General features: G+C 40.1%; 1 protein-coding gene across 1 annotated transcript in view; it reads left to right on the top strand.

Annotated features, from left to right (window-relative positions):
- Window positions 1–19154, top strand: part of LOC147702253 (sterile alpha motif domain-containing protein 9-like) — an 89142-nt gene extending 69988 nt beyond the window's left edge. Inside the window, exons 3-4 of the mRNA XM_086930905.1 lie at window positions 13712–13745; window positions 13832–19154. Coding sequence (XP_086787031.1) covers window positions 13742–13745; window positions 13832–18585 — 4758 coding nt within the window. The 5' untranslated portion in view covers window positions 13712–13741 and the 3' untranslated portion in view covers window positions 18586–19154. The remainder of the gene's footprint in view (window positions 1–13711; window positions 13746–13831) is intronic.
- Window positions 19155–21541: the final 2387 nt, after the last annotated feature.

Raw genomic sequence — 21541 nt, 5'->3', positions numbered from 1 at the left:
AATTACACTTAAATATCCATAGACCTTCTACATCAGTTGGGATTCACAGTCAATACACAAAAATCCCATCTTATACCCAATGAAACCCAACCATATCTGGGAGCCATTCAAAACATTCAAATAACTCTAGCATATCCCAATGCAGCCTGGATTTTTATTTTTCAAACATTGTAACTACAGTTTCAAAAGACAGTATCTCTAAACCAGAATATTCATGCAGTTACTATGGATGATGGTCTAATGCATTACCAAAGTGCCTCATGCAAGACTAAACATGAGTCCTCTACTAGAATGCTTAGCATTTCAGTGCAATCAATCACAGGGTCAGCTAACAGATCTAGGGCCAAATGTAGGCAATTATATTTTACCGACTCATAAATACCGAATTTTACCGATTCAGTATTTATGAATCGGTAAAATAGAAGGAGGGAGATTTAGGTAAATTCGGTAATTGAATTACCGAATCTGTAAAAATCGGTATTTACCGAATCGGTAAATACCGATTCGGTAATGCCCATTGATTCCTATGGGCCTTGAAGCCCATAGGAATCCATGAGCATTACCGAATTGGTATTTACCGATTCGGTAAATACCAAATCCTGCAAGGGTGCAGGGGGTGTCACTTTGACACCCTCTAGCACCCCAAATACAGGCATGTGTGCGATGTCTGTCACATGGCATAGGTGTGCATGCACAAATGTGCATGCACACCTGGATTCGGTATTTTACCACCAAATTGGATTGGGTGGTAAAATACCGAATCTGTAAGACCTTTGGGACTCAGAAGAGTCCCACCTACATCTGGCAGTTACTGAATTGGTAGAAATACCGATTCTGTATTTTGCTGATTCAGTAAATTTACCGAATCGGTAAAATTGGCCCCCTACATCACAAATACCCATTTAACGGTCGGTAACGGTCGTTACCGGTCGGTAAATGGCCTCCTACATCTGGCCCCTAGAGTTGGTAGACAGCCACAAGCATCGCTCTCCGCAGTGGTGGACCACACAAAATGTATCAAAAGGACGGGCCTTTATTGACCCTATTCCACAAGTCGTGCTCACAGCAGACGCATCTCTCACAGGGTGGGGTGCACACTTACAATAATTAACAGTTCAGGGTCTTTGGAACTCCAAACAACAGACCAACCACATCAACTACCTAGAGCTGCAAGCAGTTCAACTAGTGTTAAAAGCATTTCTACCTCATCTAGTAAGGAAAGTTGTCTTAATCCGGACGGACAATATAACAACTCTCTACAGCTGTCATGCCTCTCTCAGAACATTTGGAGTTGGGCAATTCATCACAAAATCCACCTACTGGCAGAACACCTTCAAGGCAATGGCAACATCTTTAACGATCTCCACAGCAGAATGAAACAACAATTACATAAATATCAACTTCACCCACAAGTTCTCCTTCCGTACTTTGTAAAATGGGGATTTCCACAAATATAGACCTCTTTGGCACAACACAGAACTCAGATGCCCAGACTACACCTTCAGGGTCCCACACCCTCTATCCAAAGGCAATGTCGTCTGAATGAACTGGTCAAGGATATTTGCTTACGCTTTTCCACCTCTCCCCCTCTTTCCATTTCTGGTTCGGAACCTCGGGCAGACATCTTTCACACTGATTCTCGCAGCTCCCACATGGGCATGTCAGCCATTGTCCACCACACTATTAGAATTATCAGTGGTTCCACATCAGAAGCTTCACATAATGTCAAACGTTCTCTTACAGAACTGTGGAAAAATCCAACATGCAAATCCCAAGGACCTCAACCTAGCGATTTGGCTCCTGAAGTCATAGAGTTTGGTTATCTAACCCGACCACCAGATTGTATGACAATTCTTAACCCTTTCGATGCTCATGACGAGCTCAGCTCGTCATGATGCACAGTTGAGCTGTGCTGATGACGAGCTGAGCTCGTCATGACACCAGCAAAATGGCAATTTCCAGCACAGGGGGGGGGGGGGGGAACGCCTAGCAGCCAAGGTGTTAAAGAAGTAAGGAGAACTACCACTAGAGCATGTTATGCAGCCAAGTGGAAAAGATTTGTCATATATTGCAATAATAACTCAAAATAATCCGCTAGATGCATATATACAAAATATTAGAACATTGGAATGTTGGTAGCTCCATTGAAAATAATGGAGACCTGCGGGCTTATAATGGCTGGTATAGGCCTGGAGCTCCAACATATCAATGTTTCTTTGTTCACAGCTCTGGCTGTGAACAAAGGCTTTAGGGAGCCTGAGGGGATTCCAATCCCCTCGCACTCCCTGAAGGCTTTGTTTTATTTATTGCAACATTCTGGCCTCTAGTGACAGAATGTTCTAATAGCCTTATAGCCCTTCGTACCTGGGTTGTACCGGCTATGACAGTCCCTCGCCTTCGGCTCGGGCCTGTAACGCTGGAGAGGGCCTTCAATAGCCGGTATAGCCCGTCACGGTGGGCTATAAGGCTATATTATTTGTTATATTTTGTATCTATACAGCACGCAGGTTTAGCTTACACATCTATTCGACTACACCTTGCAGAAGTAGCTGCATATCTTTACAACAGGCAACATTTAACTTTTTTCAAAGTTCATGTCATCAATGGTTTTATGGAAGGCCTTAAAAGAATAATTCCACCCAGGGTACCACCTGCACCTGTCTGGAAAGACGTATGGGCTCACCTTTTGAACCATTTCACAATTTTTTATTACAATTTCTTTCATGGAAGGTTGCCTTCTTAATCATTATCACTCACTAAGACGGGTTAGTGAGTTACAGGCATTAACCTTAGAAGAACCCTTCTTTTAACTTCATAAAGATAGGATAGTTCTTTGTACAAATCCAAAATTTCTTCCAAAAGTAGTCTCTTGATTTTCATATGAACCAATCGGTTGAGTTACCTGTGTTCTTCCCCTCAACCTGATTCAGTATCAGAAACAGCTCTACACAGACTTGATATCAAAAGAGCACTATTATACAAAATTGATAAGACAAAAGATTTTCGCAAAACAACACAACTTTTTCTTGCCTTTGCTCCACCTCAGAAAGGGAAACCTATCTCTAAATTCGGTGTTTCAAAATGGATTGTCAAATATATTCAAACTTGCTATGTTAAGACTAAAATAACTTTAACTGTACCTCCTAGAGCACATTCCACTCACAAAATAGGAGCATCTATAGCCTTTTTAGGCAACATTCCCATAGCTGACATATGTAAGGTAGCTATGTGGCCCACATCACACACATTTACCAAACATTATTGGGTGGATATGTTAGTACGTCAACAAGCTAATATAGGACAAGCAGTGCTCAAAAACACTTTTTCAAACAACTGCAACACCCACTGGTTAGATACCGTTTTGGGAGAAGTACTGTAATATAGTCTATGCAAAACATGTGTATCTACAGCACACATGCCTCGTACGGATTATGTTACCCTTTAACCCCTTCGCTGCTCATGACGAGCTCAGCTCGCCATGCAGTACACTGGTCGTGTGCTTATGACGAGCTGAGCTCGTCATGAACAATGGGGATCCTGCATATGCAGCACAGGAGGGGAAAACCACTAGCAGCCAAGGTGTTAAGCATCTGTTCTTGGCATGTAGAGCTGTAGATGCCCTTGCGTCCTCCCTCCTCCCCGGACACCTATGGTTGTTGCAGTTCTTATTATTCATATTACATATGCATGGACATCTATATATTACATTTACTTACTCCATTCTTACCCTCTTGCGGGAAAACAGTCTAACAATGGAGTCGATGCACATACGCATTATCACCGAAAGTAGGAGTCACTTTGCCTTGTGACTGGAAAAGACTTCTTAGAAGAAAAACAACTTTCAAACATCAGGACCCAACGCCAGATGGCAGGAGTATGCAAAGCATGTGAATATACAGCTCTACATGCCAAGAACAGATGCTTACAGGGTAAGTGACATAATCCTTATTGCCTCTGTGAGTACAACAAATGCTTAACACTACCCTTTGTGCACCCACAATACCACCAAAGCAAGCGTTAGTATTATCTACTTTTGTCTCTGTAAACCAATTGGGGTCCCACTGGACTCTGCACAGTGTATGTACTTCGTTTTAGTGCAATATATAGAGAGGCAGCTTCCTACAGTGGATTACTATTACTATAGCCTTATAGCCCGCCGTAGCGGGCTATACCGGCTATTAAAGGCCCGCTGGCGAGGGACTTTAACAAGGCAGCGGGAATTTAATAGCCAGTATAGCCCTGCTACAAAGGGCTATAAGGCTATTAGAACATTCTGCCACTAGAGGGCAGAATGTTCTAACAAATAAAACAAAGCCTTCAGGGAGCGCAAGGGGATTGAAATCCCCTCAGGCTCCCTGAAGCCTTTGTTCACAGCCAGTGCTGTGAACAAAGAAACATTGGAATGTTAGAGCTACGGGCTTATACCAGCCATTATAAGCCCGGAGCACTCCATTGTTTTCAATGGAGCTCCCAACATTCCAATGTTCTAAAATGTATTAAAGCCTGTGAACAGGTATTTTTGTTACATAGAATCTCACAGATTACTTTAATAGTCTAAGGTTTTGGTTTTGGTTACCAAATCTGACAGATGCTGTGGTAAAAGAGTTTCACTGTGATAATCCTTGTTTGGCCCACTTAGCAAGGGTTGTATATTGTTTTTCCAAATGTAAATTTGCACATATGTATCATTTTATGACTGTATGCATGCCCAGTGGCTCCCTTGTGGGAAACCTTATGCTCTATACAGTAAACTCAGTTGGTTATGATGACAAACCAAACAAGCATTTGCAATGCAATCGGTCTCACCTTTGGGACCATGTATGTGTTTAGATAATCAGCACACTAGCCTTGGTGCTGAAACATCTACTGTTTGTTTAATAGAAAAAAAGCTAGGCACATTAAAACAAGCGCGGCCGAGGCAACCTGTGGCGCTACGAAATCAAGCAGTCAAAAAAGCGACCTATAGGCTATGCCAATGCTTGTTTTCAGTTTGCCATGCAGTACTCTTCGAAGTTTGGAGTGCCATCCAGTGCATGCAGTGGATTCCTGATGCCAATAGTTTCTAAAAATCGTTTTCCAAGTAAGAAGACCCTCATTACAACTTTAACAACCATACTTTTTCCCAGACCCGATACTTAAGTAGCTATGTACTTCACAGATTAATAGCCTATTTATTGTAGCATGGCTTTATCTGTTGTAGTTATTTGTATAGTGTAAAAGTCAATGGGCTATGATTTTAATATCGAAGGCAAACAAAACAAATGCATTATTACTAGCAACACCCAGATATCTTATTTTAATGACCTGTTTAGCGATTAAAATCTGAAACTATTAACCTGTTTTAACGCAGCATGAGTTGTGCTATTAACAGCCAGCATAAAACAAGTTGATATTAAGCAGAGCCAAATCTGTCAGTGAGAGAGTTGGTACAAATGTTAAAAATAGTGTTGCATTGGTAACCGTCACCAGCGCGAGAGGGAGTTTCACAGGCTGTTATGCGCAAGATGAGGCAGACATCCATGTGTTTGGTTGACTTTGAGCTCGGAGCTTGGAACTGTCTCAAAAGAGCAATGAACGCTGTCTTTGTGTTTGTGGGGTCCAGGCCGGCAGCAGCGCCGTCCTAAATAATGAAAAGGAATCCAGAAATCAGGTGTGCCTTACAACTAATCCCTGCTGGCGAGCAGGCAGTAATCAGGTGCACGGTACATACAAGCTATTTTCACCCATCCGTACATTATCAGTGTTAGTCATGGGTAGAGGTGTTGCACGACCTGACCCGTTCCCTTTTACGTGCTTTACACTAATTGTGACCTCCAACTTCCCTACGGCATCCACATTTACTATGTGCACTGTATGTGTTCCGTACAACGTGCGCGCAGGGTGAACGCTTTGCCTGGGTTAAGAGACTGCTTAGCTGGCCGGACAGTTGCCTGTAAGTCAGTTACGTATTCACAAAGGGATGCACGCACCTCACACTAAGTTTGTCTATACCAGTCAAACCAAAAACAGCCCGTCCAGAAGGTGCCGGTGTCCAAGACAGTCCGGGGTCATGCTATATCTGCACCCGCATGTTTTGCGTCGTTCATTATGTATACCCTGCGCGAAGTTCTGTACTTTCCTTTTTCATCCTCAAATAGAAGTGAGGAAGGGAAACATGCATTTCAAAGTGAATTCTTTTAGTGCTCCTCCTGTGATGTGCAACGTCATGCCAAAACAAAGATGGCGTTGGCCTGTCCACATGGGCCATCCTAAAAGTGGACAAGATGGTAACCCCAAAGCCCGGTTTTCAATCATGCTCCAGCGTCTAACATAAACAATGACGTGAGCCAATAAAAAACAAAGGCGGGGCTTAAAGTTCCTTACGAAAATATATTGATTACAAAAAGGCCTTCGCATGGCGAGGCCAGCGCATGCGCGCTGCTAACGCCAAGCGAGACCTAAAAAGGATTTAGTCCTGAATGTTTGACTGGGAAAAGTTAGGACAAATGCAAAAGGTATAATCTGTTCTTAAGTGACGATAAAGGCAGTAGGGCTGACATTTGTTGTGAAAGCATATCTTTAAGCTTATGAGCCTTTCCAAGTGAATACAATTAAATTTAAGATCGCTGCCTGATAATATATTTTTTAACATTTTTTCATATTAAGCTTTTGCCCTACATGTTTAGTTTGTCACATTGATTCATTTATTTGCATATACTTTTTGAGTTTGTGTGTGTATGTTATTGCGGGTGAATGAGTGAGTAAATACAACAATGAGTTGGTAGATTTGGGGAATGAGTTGGTTGGTGGGTGCAAGGATGAGGGTCAAAGCACCTGTATGATGGGTTATAGAGTCAATGCAGTAAACCTGCATCCCAACACTGGTTGTTGACAAATAATTCAAGCAACCAAAATTGGTCAAGTGGATTTAAAAGATTTTTGTGTGTGATCTTGTTACAAGTCATATTTGTGAGATACCAAAGAGTGAATATCAGTTCTCAAAGTATAAAACTATACCAAAACCTTCTAGGGATCTATCCACTATAGACTGTTGAGCTGCTATGTTTTATACAAAATCAAGTGATTATTGTTAGCAATATTTTGAGAAGTGCTGGCTAACCTTAGAGAATTATATGTATTCATTGTGTTTTGTGTGGTGTCAAAGCTACAGCTTTAGAAAGCAGAGGACTGTGAGGTTTACTTATAAATGTCATTGTGACGCTTTGTTATGAAATCATTTACTTTTCCTAGTGAGAACAATGGTCAAGTTGATAAACAGCCATTAATATAGTGTTGCTTCTCTCTGGAATCAAAGCAGGTTACATGCCTGTCACTATTAAGGGATACACCTTGTGGAATTGCAAAATGAACTTTGAAAGTATCTTGTATAGAGCAAAGACTAACAAGGCTCAGGCATTGACTTGTATTTTTGCCTCCATGTGATCCTTGCGGAGACCAATGAGTGAATGGGCATAAGACTGAAAATTAAGGGTTGATTTAGTAATGTTTTGCATGGGCACTTGCAAAGTGACGCAAGGCATTCTGTAAATTTACATTCCCTTGAAAATGCAGTGGGTTCAGTGCAAAGTTGTGCATCATTCCGCAAGCAGTTGTGTATCCCTTGGTAAATCTAGGCTTTAATGTCAAATATCCTGAGTTAAGTCGAGGGGTTTTACTTTGCTATTCATAATGGTTAAAACCAATTTATATCGGACGGTAAACTAAATTGGAAAATCTTTTTAGTGAAAGCGCTATGTAATAGAACAAAATAAACAAACGCCACTTCATAGAACCAGAACTTCCCCACAGAGTTGTACCCTTTGGACGCGTATGCAGCATTTGTTCTTTATAGTATACTAGCAGCCCGTCCCGACGTTGTCCGGGTATGAATTTCTGCCGGCCAGTAGTATATTGTTTTGTAGGATTTCGTTTTGATAGCATTTCTTATCTGTGACAGGCCTGTGAAATGCTCCGATTCACAGTGCACTGCTGATGCATTTAAGAGTGCGCGTTCAGTAGTGTGTGAACTCGAGTTTCCGTACTTTATATTTCCTTGCAATATTATATAGCGCGAACTCAACAACATGGCATGAGCACAATTTACATTACAGAAGAACACATTCATTTGTGGTAGGCACGGGGAGACAAAAGCGATTTGCCTGGAATCACAGGATGTTAAGCTGATGCCGAGATTCGAACCTAGCTTCCCAGCTCTAAAGTTCGCAATTCTAGAACTTGTGGCGGGAGGTGTGTCTAAACGTGTATGTCGGTGCTGGCCATCAGTGAGAGAGACCTGTGCATTTTTCAAATGGGTGATGAAAAAATATGAGTATGTTGCTGGAGCTGTGGGCCGCCATGCCACCAATGTACTTACCGGGGGAGGGTAAACACCCATTATTCAGCAACTTTCTTTCCGCATACCAACACTCCTCATACTTTCATTACGAAAGTACCATGACTCCGCAATGCCATTATAACGCATGGCATTACATTTTATATGCTTTTACCACGCATACATTTACAACGAAATTCGTTGTAAATGCATGAATGGTAAAAGCATGTTTTTTAAAAATGTTTGGATAAGGTAAGTATGGGTATAGGGGTATATCTTTTGAGGTACTGAGGTATATGTTTTGGGGTGTTTGGGTATTTTAAGGGTTCAGATATAGTTTTGGGTTATGGGGTACAAGGGTAGTTTTAGGGTTTAGGTATATGTATGGGTTTTGGGGTACAGGTGTATTTTTAGGGTTCATGGCTAGGTTTGGGTTTTGGGGTATAGGGGTATTTTTAGGGTTCAGTGGTAGGTTTGGGGTACAGGGGTATTTAAAGGGTTCAGGGCTAGGTTTGGGTTTTGGGGTACAGGTGTATTTTAGAGTTCAGGGGTAGGTTTGGGTTTTGGGGTACAGGGTTATTTTTAGGGTTCAGGACTAGGTTTGGGTTTTGGGGTACAGGGGTATTGTTAGTGTTCAGGGCTAGGTTTGGGGTACAGGGGTATTTTAAGGGTTCAGGGCTAGGTTTGGGTTTTGGGGTACAGTGGTATTTTTAGAGTTCAGGGCTAGGTTTGGGTATTGGGGTACAGGGACATTAGGGTTTAGGGATAGGTTTGGGTTTTGGGGTACAGGGTATATTTATAGGGTTAAGATGGGTTAGTGTTTAAGGGTGTTGGGGTATTTTAAGGAGTAAAGGTGGGTTATGAGTATGGGGTGCAGGGGTATTTAAAGGGAGCAGGGTGGGATTAGCACACAATATGAGACATGGCATGAAGGGCAGAACGTACCACACAGCGTTTGTCACGCCCCATGCACACGCCCACAGCACAATGCAGACACGCCCACAAGGGACTACTTTGCTGGCATGGTTCTTTTACCTTTTAAATGTATATGATGTGTGTCTGCATAGCCTATGTCCTTCTGCTGCAACTGCCCTTTCCAACGCTGTATTGGGTGTTGTGATTGGTGCTGTGGTTCCTGAGATTACCCGCCTCAAAGGTTTGGGCTCCCTCTTTATTATATTAGTACTAGCAGCCCGCCCCGACGTTGTCCGGGTATGAATTGCTGCCGGCCAGTAGTATATTGTTTTGTAGGATTTCGTTTTGATAGCATTTCTTATCTGTGACAGGCCTGTGAAATGCTCCGATTCACAGTGCACTGCTGATGCACTTAAGAGTGTGCTTCCAGTAGTGTTTGAACTCGAGTTTCCCTACTTTATTTTTCCTTGCAATATTATATAGCGCGAATTCGACAACATGGCATGAGCACAATTTACATTACAGAAGAACACATTCATTTGTGGTAGGCACGGGGAGACAAAGCGATTTGCCTGGAATCTCAGGATGTTGAGCTGATGCTGAGATTTGACCGTAGCTCCCAGCTCTAAAGTTCGCTATTCTAGAACTTGTGGTGGGAGATGTGTCTAAAAGTGTATGTCGGTGCTGGCCATCAATGAGAGAGACCTGTGCATTTTTCAAATGGGTGGTGAAAAAATATGAGTATGTTGCTGGAGATGTGGGCCGCCGTGCCACCAATGTACTTACCCGGGGAGGTTAAACACCCATTATTCCGCAACTTTCTTTCCGCATACCATCACTTTGCATACTTTCATTACGAAAGTACCATGACTCCGCAATTCCATTATAACGCAAGGCATTACATTTTATATGCTTTTACCACGCATACATTTACAACGAAATTCGTTGTAAATGCATGAATGGTAAAAGCATGTTTTTTTAATGTTTGGATAAGGTAAGTATGGGTATAGGGGTATATGTTTTGGGGTACTGAGGTATATGTTTGGGGTGTTTGGATATTTTAAGGGTTCAGATATAGTTTTGGGTTATGGGGTACAGGGGTAGGTTTAGGGATAGGTATGGGTTTTGGGGTACAGGGGTATTTTCAGGGTTCAGGGCTAGGTTAGGGTTTTGTGGTATAGGGGTATTTTTAGGGTTCAGGAGTAGGTTTGGGTTTTGGGGTACAGGGGTATTTTAAGGGTTCAGGGCTAGGATTGGGTTTTTCGGGTACAGGGGTATTTTTAGGGTTCAGGGCTAGGTTTGGGTTTTGGGGTACAGGGGTATTTTTAGGGTTCAGGGCTAGGTTTGGGTTTTGGGGTACATGGGTATTTTTAGGGTTCAGGGGTAGGTTTGGGTTTTGAGGTACAGGGGTATTTATAGCGTTCAGGGCTAGGTTTGGGTTTTGGGGTACAGGGGTATTTTTAGGGTTTAGGGATAGGTTTGGGTTTTGGGGTACAGGGTATATTTATAGGGTTAAGATGGGTTAGTGTTTAAGGGTGTTGGGGTATTTTAAGGAATAAGGATGGGTTATGATTATGGGGTGCAGGGGTATTTTAAGGGAGCAGGGTGGGATTAGCACACGATATGAGACAGGGCATGAAGGCAGGAACGTACCACACGCCCCCAGCCTTTGTCACGCCCACAGCACAACGCAGACACGCCCACAAGGGACTACTTTGCTGGCACGGTTCTTTTACCTTTTAAATGTATATGGTGGGCGTCTGTATAGCCTATGCCCTTCTGCTGTAACTGCCCTTTCCAACGCTGTATTGGGTGTTGTGATTGGTGCTGTGGTTCCCGAGATTACCCGCCTCAAAATTTTCGGCTCTCTCTTTATTATATTAGTATTGATGGATTCAGATTAAACAGCTAGGTTGTACATAATCCCCCACATGCATCAATCTAGGATTTTGCATTTCTTAAATAGCGAAAATTAAGGAATCGCTATTTAGGAAATGCAAAATGCTATGCATCAAGAAATCCTAAAAGTTTTTAGGATTTCTTAATTTTCGGAAATTGCGATTCCTTAATTGCGAAGTGCAATTAAGGAATGGCATTACATTGATTCCTATGGGCCTAGAGGCCCATAGGAATCAATGTAGTCAATTGGAAGGCAGTAGCAAATTGCGAGTGGCACTTAGAAAATTTCATGGGTGCAGGGGGGGGTCCAAAGGACCCCCCCCCTGCACCCCTGAAATGCATTTGAAAGTGCATGTTTCACACACACATGTCCTAAGGACATGTGTGTCTGTAACTGGACAGTTTAAAAAATGCATTTTTAAGCATTTTTAAACAATTTCGCAAATTACCACGAGGTTGAACCTCGTGGTAATTTGCACTTCCAATTTGAATAATCGCAATTTTTTTTTAAATGATGCATAGCTTTTAAGGAATTGCAAATTTGCAATCGCATTTTTGGATTTCGGTAAAAATACTGAATTACTCAAAAATGCTTGATGCATCCCAAACACATATTTAGGAAGTGCAAACGGCCGAATTTACCGATTCGCACCGTTTGCACTTCCTAAATAGGTTGATGCATATGCCCCAAAGATACTACATACATTTAATGGTCTGCGTGGAAAACCGTGAATATTCCAACATGTTTCTACCTCTGAAAAGCTGACAAGACTACAGAGCTGAGCAAATCACACATGCTGTCTAGGATGTGCCACAGAGGGTACCAGCCCTGCCTAGAGCAACTAATTAAGGAGCCTACAAGCCTAGCAAGTCATACACTGGACCATATCTGAGCAAATTTCTCGACAGTCATGGAAAACCTGTTCTGAAACTTATTTGGTCTGACCATATTCTAGTCCCTTTTAATGTAGGCTCCACAGTTCCTTGCAGTACGCAAGGATGGACCAAGACATCAACTAGACCTTGGCATAAAATCTCAGACTCCCAATTGATGGAGTTGCTTCAATCCAAGCGCTGTCATGGGACCGAGGACTTATAGCAGGACACATTGTCTGTTAATAACTGGTTGATTGATGCTATAGATACCATCGCTCCTCTAAAATCTCACTCCTCTAAGTGACTAAAACCTTCTGTGGCTTGGTTCTTGATGCCCCTAAGTCTGAGAAATCAGTATGCAAATGCCGTAAAGGCAATGGAGATCCAAGTATGATTAGGGCACAAAAAACAAATTACCAGGCCGGTCTGAAAAAATACCATGCGGCTATTCGGATGGCCCAAAGACCTTTATTGCCTCCTCCATCTCTGAGCCAACAAACAAACCCAGAGAGTTGTTTAAAATTTTCAACTCTTTTTATCGAGTTAAGTAAGGGACTCACGGACTTCTTTTAAAAAAAAAATCCAAACCATCTATTGTCAATATCCGGCGGAGAGTCCCATTATTCATGGGGTTACATCCAACTCCTATTCCAGTCCGTCACTTTCTAGATTTGTCCCCATAACCTTAGAGGAGTGAGCAGCTGAACTTGCAAGTTGCAAGTCTGGCCCCCCACCTGGCCCTTTGCCCCTCAGCTATCTTTAAATGTGCTGCCTGTGTGGTTAATCCTATTTTGAGCAAACTGATAAATGATTTCCTAGACATGGTGCTGGTTCCTTCCAACTGGAAACAAGCTCTGCTACTTCCCCTCCTTTTGAAGCCATCAGCCGACCCTAAGGTTTTTAGCAACTTCAGACAAATTTCACTTGTTCCTACAGTTGTTAAAGTACTTGAGAAAAATGTAAACAGGAATATGCTATATTTCCTTGAGTCTAATCATCTGCGTCATGACTCCCAATCAGGATTGCGTGCTGGCTACAGCATGGAGATTTCCCTGCATGAAGTCTCAGAATATATTAAAGAAAATTTGGACTAAAACACTCCGGTTATGGTAATGCTTCTTGACCTTACCTCGCCATTCGATATGGTCTCTCACACTATTTTGCTTGAGAGACTTGAAAGGGTCGGTTTTAGAGACCAAGCGCTGTTATGGTTGAAATCCATCCTTAGGGAAGGCTCCCAGGCTGTTTTTCTTCTACCTCTTACCTCTGCTTCAAAAACGGTTGGCTACATCTGGCAAGTGGGCCTTCGATTTCCTGACAGCTACTGCAATTTCCCACTTTGTACCTATTTTGATAGATAAATATTAAGTATAAATTCTAACAATTTACAAGATTTACATTAAAAAAAGCATAACCATTAAAATCTATGCACTGAGGTCAAAATAAAAGATGTTATTTTAATGTAGAGGATATCTGAATTTGCTGTCTTGAGAATGTTTCATTTATGTCCTAGCAAAAGATGCATATTGGTAAACATGTACAATGAAAATATAATATAAATAACAACAGCTTGCTATACTGATTAAAATATGTTTGTTTGCACTTACTGAAAGTTACATTTGAACGAGTGCTGAATACTCCGTAATCTAACTTGGAGCTAAATACCAATAAAATGCACGCAAGTTCTTATACAATGTGTTTTCTTTTCAGATTGTTTTTGGCAGTGTCTGAAATTTGAGAATGGGTATGTATTGGTTTGTTTTAGAATAATATTTACATGAGTATTTTTATTTCAAACATGTTCTGATTATACATTTGTGTGGTTTCCAGAATATAAATTTACCTTGGAGGATTGGGATGAAAGCCATGTCAGCTCTTGGTTGAAGAGCATACACATTAAAAATGAGTACATACAAAGGTTGATTGATGAGGAAGTAACTGGACCAGCCCTAAAAGAAATAAATGAAGATTTTCTGAAAAAAATTGGCATGAAAGAAGGACAAATACAACTTCTAATAAAAAAAAGAAATGAACTTGTTTTACAATGTTCATACACAAATACTGGACTAGGAATCGAAAATATTGGTCAACTTGTTTCTAAAGTGCCCCATGATTCCGAGTCTCCTAATAAATCTGCTGTTGGCAAAGATGCTGCTTTGTCTGTTCTTAATTATGCTACTGCTATGGACAAGAGTCATAACAACACAACTGACAACCAAAGCACAACTCAAAAAAGTGTATCAGACTCTGAATCTGAGGTCCAGAACTACCAAAAAGTGAGCAACAAAAAAGAAAAACTACAACGATCTAAGGATTTTATAAGGAATGAAGAAGATCATTTTATTTCAAGTGCATTTCTCACTTTTGGCAGTGAAGTCCTTCATTTTACATATGTTAAAAATAGAATCTTACAACCAGAAACTGGCATAATAGATTTAATAACTCCATGTCATGAATACAAATCGTTTGCCACTGCTTCAGGATTAGATCGTACAAGAATACAAGCAAAGTTTGCATATGAGGTCCTTCGATTTGGCTCTGCCTGTATGAATGTTCGAACAAATGGCACAATACACTTTGGTGTAATGGACAGTGTGGAGAACAAAGGCTGGAAGCATGGACAAATAGTAGGTATTCCTGTACATGAAAAAGATATTTATGTGGATGCATTAGATTATATTGAAAGATGTTTTAAATCACCATCTGAACAAAATGCTGCAAGGCTCTGCATTCATCCCCCAAAATTTATTGAAGTTATTTGCAAGGAATCTCAAGAACAGTCTTTTGTTATTGAAGTTGACATTGAACCACTTTTTGACATAGTGAAAGGAAAGGTTTTTCAGGTATGCTTACCAAAATTTAATGAAAATTCAAACAAGGTAAGTCATGAGAAGAGAACTATCTATCAGAGAGTTGGGACAAAATCGGAGCCAGTGAAAGACGAAGAAAGTGTTGCTTTCATTCAGGAATTGCAGGAGAAAGATGCCAGAAGAAAAGAGGCAGAGTCTAAAAGTACATCTTTTGTAGAAGCACAGGAAGACTTGGGAAGAAAATTATCAGTTCTGTTAACTAATGGCAAGAAATATATAGATGATTCTTTATGGTACATACTTGTCACAAATAAATGTGAAAGGAAGGACTTGCAGAATATAACCTTTTTGATGTGTATGAAAAAAATGTTCTGTGTTTTTGATTTTGATGCAGATTCTGAATCATCAGGGTTATGCCTCAAGTACAAAGACCATCATGCAACAATTCTGCATTCATTGAAAAGCTATACTAATGAAAGTGGAATGAGCACAAGTGAATTAAAAAAACATTTGAACTTATTTGCTCAAACCAGCTGGATATTTTGTAATGGCCGTAGTAATTACCCTGGAGATGACCAGTATTGTGATGAAAATACATGGGTTAAAACCAAAAAGAAATATTTGAAGAAAGCTGTTTCTTTTATCTGTAATGAAATTCTTCCCAAAGGGTCTTTTATTGTTCTTTTCTTGCTGTTATCTCCAGTCGAAAAACCAGTTGTAGATACCTTTCATGAATTCTATGCAGAAATGAGTGGAATGGATGATATAATTTGTATTTCAGAGTGTAAAGAAAATTATGCAAAGTGGGCAAGCCTGGCCCAGGCATCATGCAGCTCGGAGACTATTGAACATAGAAGTATTGTTGGGATGAAACTGAGTCATATTGATGCCACTGTTCAGAATATGCTGCCTTTTATTACAGCCCCTTCCAGGCGTTTGCCAGTTTCTACAAAAGGGGTGTGCATTCTAGCAACACCTGAAGAAGAGAGAATGTTTTCACTTGAGATACTATGCATTGATGAATGTGATTCTACAAAGCTAGACCTTTTGAGCGATGAAAAAATACTGGAAATAGAAAGTACTTTTTATCGTGGGGGAAAGGTAAGTTGGAAGAATTTTTGGCTTGCGGATAAAAAGAAATGTGGAGAAGTTATAGAGCGGGAGGCTTGTTCAGAAGTTGACAAGATTCTGCATGGAATTTTGCATGAAAACACTGTCAAGCTTCCTGTAGCTCGAATAAAAATAGCACACCAGCCAGGAAGTGGGGGAAGTACTGTTGCACGGCAGGTTCTTTGGAAAAAGAGAAAAGACTTACGATGTGCAGTGCTGAAAACATCATGTCCCGTTACAACTGTCTGTCAGCATGCAGTTAAGTTAAGAGAATATGAGGAAAAAGATGTCCATCAGTGCCTCCCAGTGCTCCTCCTTGTAGAAGACTGTGATGAAGAATATATCGATGATTTAAAATATGAACTAGCAGATGCCATGGTTTGTAAAAAGATTAATCATTCAAAGCCTTGTTTCATCCTCATGAGCTGTAAGCGAGCAAATGACCCTGAAAAACTGTGCAAAGCATCTCCACTAGAAACTGTTGCAGTTACTCACAAACTGAAAGGAGATGAAAAAAGACTTTTTGCAAATAAAGCAGTAATACTCTGTCGCCAGTTTGAACCTGAGTTTATAATAACATTTGTTTTAATGAGTGAAGAATTTAATGAACAGTATGTTAGAAACTTTGTAGTAAATGTGCTGGAAGGGATTGACCACTCATCACCTGTCACTCGACTGATGAGGTATGTTGCTTTATTAAATTTCTATGTACAAAATTCGTACATCTCTTTATCACACTGTGAAGCATTCTTGGGACTAGGGGCACACACAGATGATTACCAAAACTGCTTAAGGCAGTATAATTTTAAAGCTTGTTTAAGTGACCAGGCAAAACTTATCTTTATTGAGATAACAGAGCCTACCACTTGGATTTCATCTATTCATATAATACACCCCCTTGTTGCAAAGGAAATTTTACAACAACTCTCTGGAAGTCGCCCTCAAAGTCAAATTGCAGCTGATCTTCTTGAGCACAGGTTTGGAAAAGATGACTTTCTGAAGTTTATTAGAGATCTTTTCTTAAGGCGCTATAAGAAAAGTAGAGGAGACAGTGTTGACAGCTTTTTTTCTCCACTTATTGAACATATATGTGATACTGAAAAAAACTGTGATAAAGCAATTGATCTTTTGAAAGCTGCCTATGAACGATTTGGGAAAGATCCATTTTTTGCACAACAACTTGCCCGATTGAATTATTCTCATGAAAAATTTGATGATGCAAAGAAATGGGCAGAACAGGCAAAGTTACACTCACCAGATGATTTATATATTTTGCATACTGAAGGTCTGGTGTACAGTAAATGGTTCAATGTTTTAATAGACAAAAAGAAAGGTGAGCATAAATCAGGAGAGGTGTTTAAATTAATTGAACTTGCCCTAAAAGCCATGGAATGCTTCAGGGCATCTGAAAACGCAGCAAAATCGGACTTAGATTCTATAAACACCTCCGCATATTTTTCAGAGGTTGATGTTGGATGCCGGTTATTGAAGTTGCTTTCTTCACTGGAAGTGTTTCAATCCAACAAGGCAAGTGAAAATGTGAAACTTATGCGTTACCTTCTTACAGAATATGTACCTGAAGAAATTTTTAAACCCTGGACCAAGTTTCATAGCCATCTGAAAGGCTTGTATGATAATATTTATCGCGCACTAGAATACATTTCAGAAGATCTAAGCTATTTTCAGATTGATAAGAATGAGGATGATCAACCCCACAAGAAAAGTGAAGAGCAGATTTACAGCCCTAGAAAATGGTTAGCAAGAAAAACAGAAGCGTTTGCCAAGTTTTTTTGTTCCAAACACCTCTTGAATGATGATAGTGTAGAATTAAAAAATCCAGCTTTAGTATCTCAATTAGTGAGACACATGAATATTTATAGGCATGGTGGGGGGAGCGTCACCACAATACTGTCTTTACTGTCAGATTTCAAAGATGAAAGATCTGCAGTGAAGTTAGAAGAAATAATAAGCCTCTATCCTAAAGATGTACAGAAAGAAAGCCTTGAAGACTTTGAGCTGGTAAACTACATTCTGTGCCATATTGCATTATGTTGTGTATCCCCTAATTCACACAAAATTTTACCTTTTCAAAAACTTAGGCACCTTAGCAGTAGATGGTTTAGACATAGGAGAACCTATCCACCAAGCGCCTATCTACTGCTTTCTTTGCTTTACTGGCCAGACGATTTGGAAGATCAAGAGCCCAGTCAGGAAAAAGATGACATTTTGACATTAGCACTTCAAACTATGAGGCGCTTGCATGAAATAAAAATAAAAAATATCCCTGTCAGAAAGAAAAGAACAAATGTTCTATTTTTCTTGAGTAAGGGGAGTGGGATTCACAAGATTGTACACAGAAGCAAGATTGAAAAATTAATTGAAGGTCCACTAAATGAGCGGCAAATGAAATGGCAAAACGAAGAATTGTTGAAAATGCACAAGGTGCATAAAGTGCTAAAACCAGTTCTTGGTTGGACAGAGGATGGGAAAGTGTTTGCATGTGGCCACTGTGAAAAGACTAAGATCAGAATTCTCCCTTTAAACATTTCTTCAGTACCTCAAGGTAATGAGAAAGTGACATTTTACTTAGGTTTTTCATTCAATGGTCTGGTGGCTTACAATATTCAAGTCGCAAAATTAGAACGCACTTTGAAACATTTATGATGTTTTAACCATGAAAGAAAATTTACAGATTTCCATCAAATTTGAAGCGGGAAGGTAAACTTTTTTAGAAATTGGATATCTCATCTGCATATATGAAATGCATATTTTTGTTTCAGTGGTTATGAAAAAACATAATTGGTTCCATTCATATATACTGGTAGTTTTGTGCTGTACCAAATTGGTCTCTGGGGACTACCTGTAAATAGGTTTGATCTGTAGCCAAGGTTACATTTTAATCAAATTGAGTGGGAAAGTAAAGGACAACACACTACTTTTAGTTATACAAAAAGAGCAGGTTTATTTTATATGTATTCTCCCTAGTTAACCTATTAAGTGCTCTGTCATGTCCATTAGACACCATGCCAACACTTCATAAAAACATTGATAAATCAATTAATTTTCATCCTGATTCATGTTTGAAATAATGTTCTAAAAGCCATCAGGAATGAGACTATATTTCAGTTTAAATGAATACTTTGAACTTCTGTTGTTCAGTGATGTGTATCTGATGTTGCCCTCTTCACTTAAATATTTACAGTATCTAACCATAAATAAAATGAAAAACAGTATCAGTGACCTTTATATCCCTTTTGTTCAGCAATATTTCATTATGGCTATCTTTCATTTTACATTAAAATGTTGCATATGTATTCAAACGAATGGCTTTCTTTTATTCTCAACAAAACTGCAAGGTGAGAGTGAGACCTTAGAATTCCACATTTGTGCTAATGAAGCATTGGGCCTTGCATGCCGCGTTCAAAATATATCAATTTATGCTGATGGTGTATGATCATTTTAATTTCTTTCTGTGTTTATGGCTTTCATGTTTAACATTTCCTTTTACTTGAGTGAAAGTTTGGAGATTGCATGATGAGATAGTATTGAGGGGCCAGGTTAACAGTGCAGAAAACGCCATTGGTGCTGCTCTTGTGGCAAAATTAAAGTAAATATTGCCCTACGTACTTTGTATGGAAGCAAAATAGTTACAATATATTCATCATGGTGTAAGGTTTAATTTGACTTTTTTTCTTTTTCCCTTTATTAAGGAGTACAGTAGAGACATGAAAATAGTACGTGAAGTATAATGTGTCGCCCTTATGAAAGATCACATCTTAGAGAGAGGTTGAGATAAAAATATAAAAACACTTTCCAGGAAATAGTACAAAGCGGATAAAGACATGAAAAAAGAAATAACACCAATACTTCCATAATCTGTAGACGATGAAGACAAAATCCAACCGGTCCGCACATTTAAAAGCAGAGGGATGTCCGGTCCAAACACTTGCCATAGCAAGATCCCATCCTATCTGAGAGGGGTAATAGAAAGCAGGGTGACTTACCCCCAGATTCATCAAGAACACATTTTGCTATTCCTTAATAGCGAAAAATACCGATTCGCTATTAAGGAATAGCAAAATGCTATGCATCAAGAAATCACAAAAAAAATAGCGATTTCTAATAATTCCTTAATTGCGACTCACAAAGTGCGAGTCGCAATTAAGGAATATCTCCTCATTCATTCCTATGGGCCTAGAGGCCCATAGGAATGAATGGGAAGACAATCTCAATTTGCTAATCGCAATTAGCGATTCACAAATTGAGATAGCGATTTCAAGGGTGCAGGGGTGTCCAAAGGATACCCTGTTGCACCCCTGAAACAGGGGTGCAACAGGGGTTGCTCACACACATGCCCTTAGGGCATGTGTGTGCGCAACATGAAACTTTGAAAAATGCACTTTAGTGCATTTTTCAAAGTTTTTGCAAATTACCACGAAGTTGTACTTCATGGAAATTTGTGTGCCCTAATAGCGATTTCGCTATTTTTTTCACTTTCATGCATTGCATTTAAGCAATCTTAATTTGAGATTCCTTAAATGCAAAGAATCACAATTTAGCGAATTCTTAATTAACGATTTTTGCATTTGGGAAGATGCATCCCAAATGCAAAAATACCGGTCGCAAAGGGGCAGATTCTGAGAATCTGCCCCTTTGCGAGCGGATTTAAGCTTGATGAATCTAACTGTTAATCTTTGATAACACCTAGCAAGATTCAGTAATAGAATACAAATGTCTGACAGTACAGAATATATCCCATAGAGAGGAGTCTGGCCATCCAAGTTTTAACAGGTAGGATAAAGTGAAGTACGGGGGTATGAAGGTGCAGGGAACAGGGATCTGGTGTGTGCAAAACTGAAATGGAAAGGGTGGCTCATAAGGGGTAGGCAGGAGAGCTAACAGAGGGTAAAGTATCCTGTGATAGAATAGAGGAACTGAGATTAGGTAGAAAGACATTGCACAAATCAGAAAATTGATATGGCTCTGAATCAGTATGGCCGGTAAGGCGAAAAGTAGAACGAGGGAAAAAGCAGAGCATTGAGTGCTTGTAAAACGTCCAGATCAAAGTAGCATTGTAACATTCTGAAATCTAAGAACATGCAGGATTCCAGGTATTCAAAAGCATGCTAGCGACTCATCAAAATTGGAATGTAGAGGAAAGGACCCCGTACCTTTTTGAAGACCAGAACTTGATCATTCAGTTTGTAAATATGGGCCTTTTAAGTTTAACAATACACATCATTACATTACATTAAAATGCTCTATTTCGCCATTGCCAACAAAAGTAGAAAATGACCTTCTATAGTGGTTCGTAAGTGTGAATTTGTTAAAAAAAATCTACTTGTCCTACTGGCAAAATGTCAAAGAAAGCTACTTTCCCTGTAAATATATCCACTTGTCCCACCTACTCCCTGAATGAACTAGACGGGCGGCCAGCACAGAGTACTTACAGTTTGATCACTGCACCACACTTAACATGGAAGAACAAATGTGTCTGCCTGTGTCGCACACGGGGCGACAATTTGGGTAGGGAGCAGTTTAGTGCAGTATTGCCTCTGCCAGGCTATATAACCTTACATCCACTTTACCCTTACCATTGGATGGTCAGGGCTGCTGGGGG

Source organism: Lissotriton vulgaris, chromosome 7 (genome assembly GCF_964263255.1).
Source record: "Lissotriton vulgaris chromosome 7, aLisVul1.2, whole genome shotgun sequence".
Taxonomy (NCBI): domain Eukaryota; kingdom Metazoa; phylum Chordata; class Amphibia; order Caudata; family Salamandridae; genus Lissotriton; species Lissotriton vulgaris.
The sequence above is the reverse complement of the archived record's forward strand: the minus strand, read 5'-3'. Positions and strand labels throughout refer to the sequence as shown.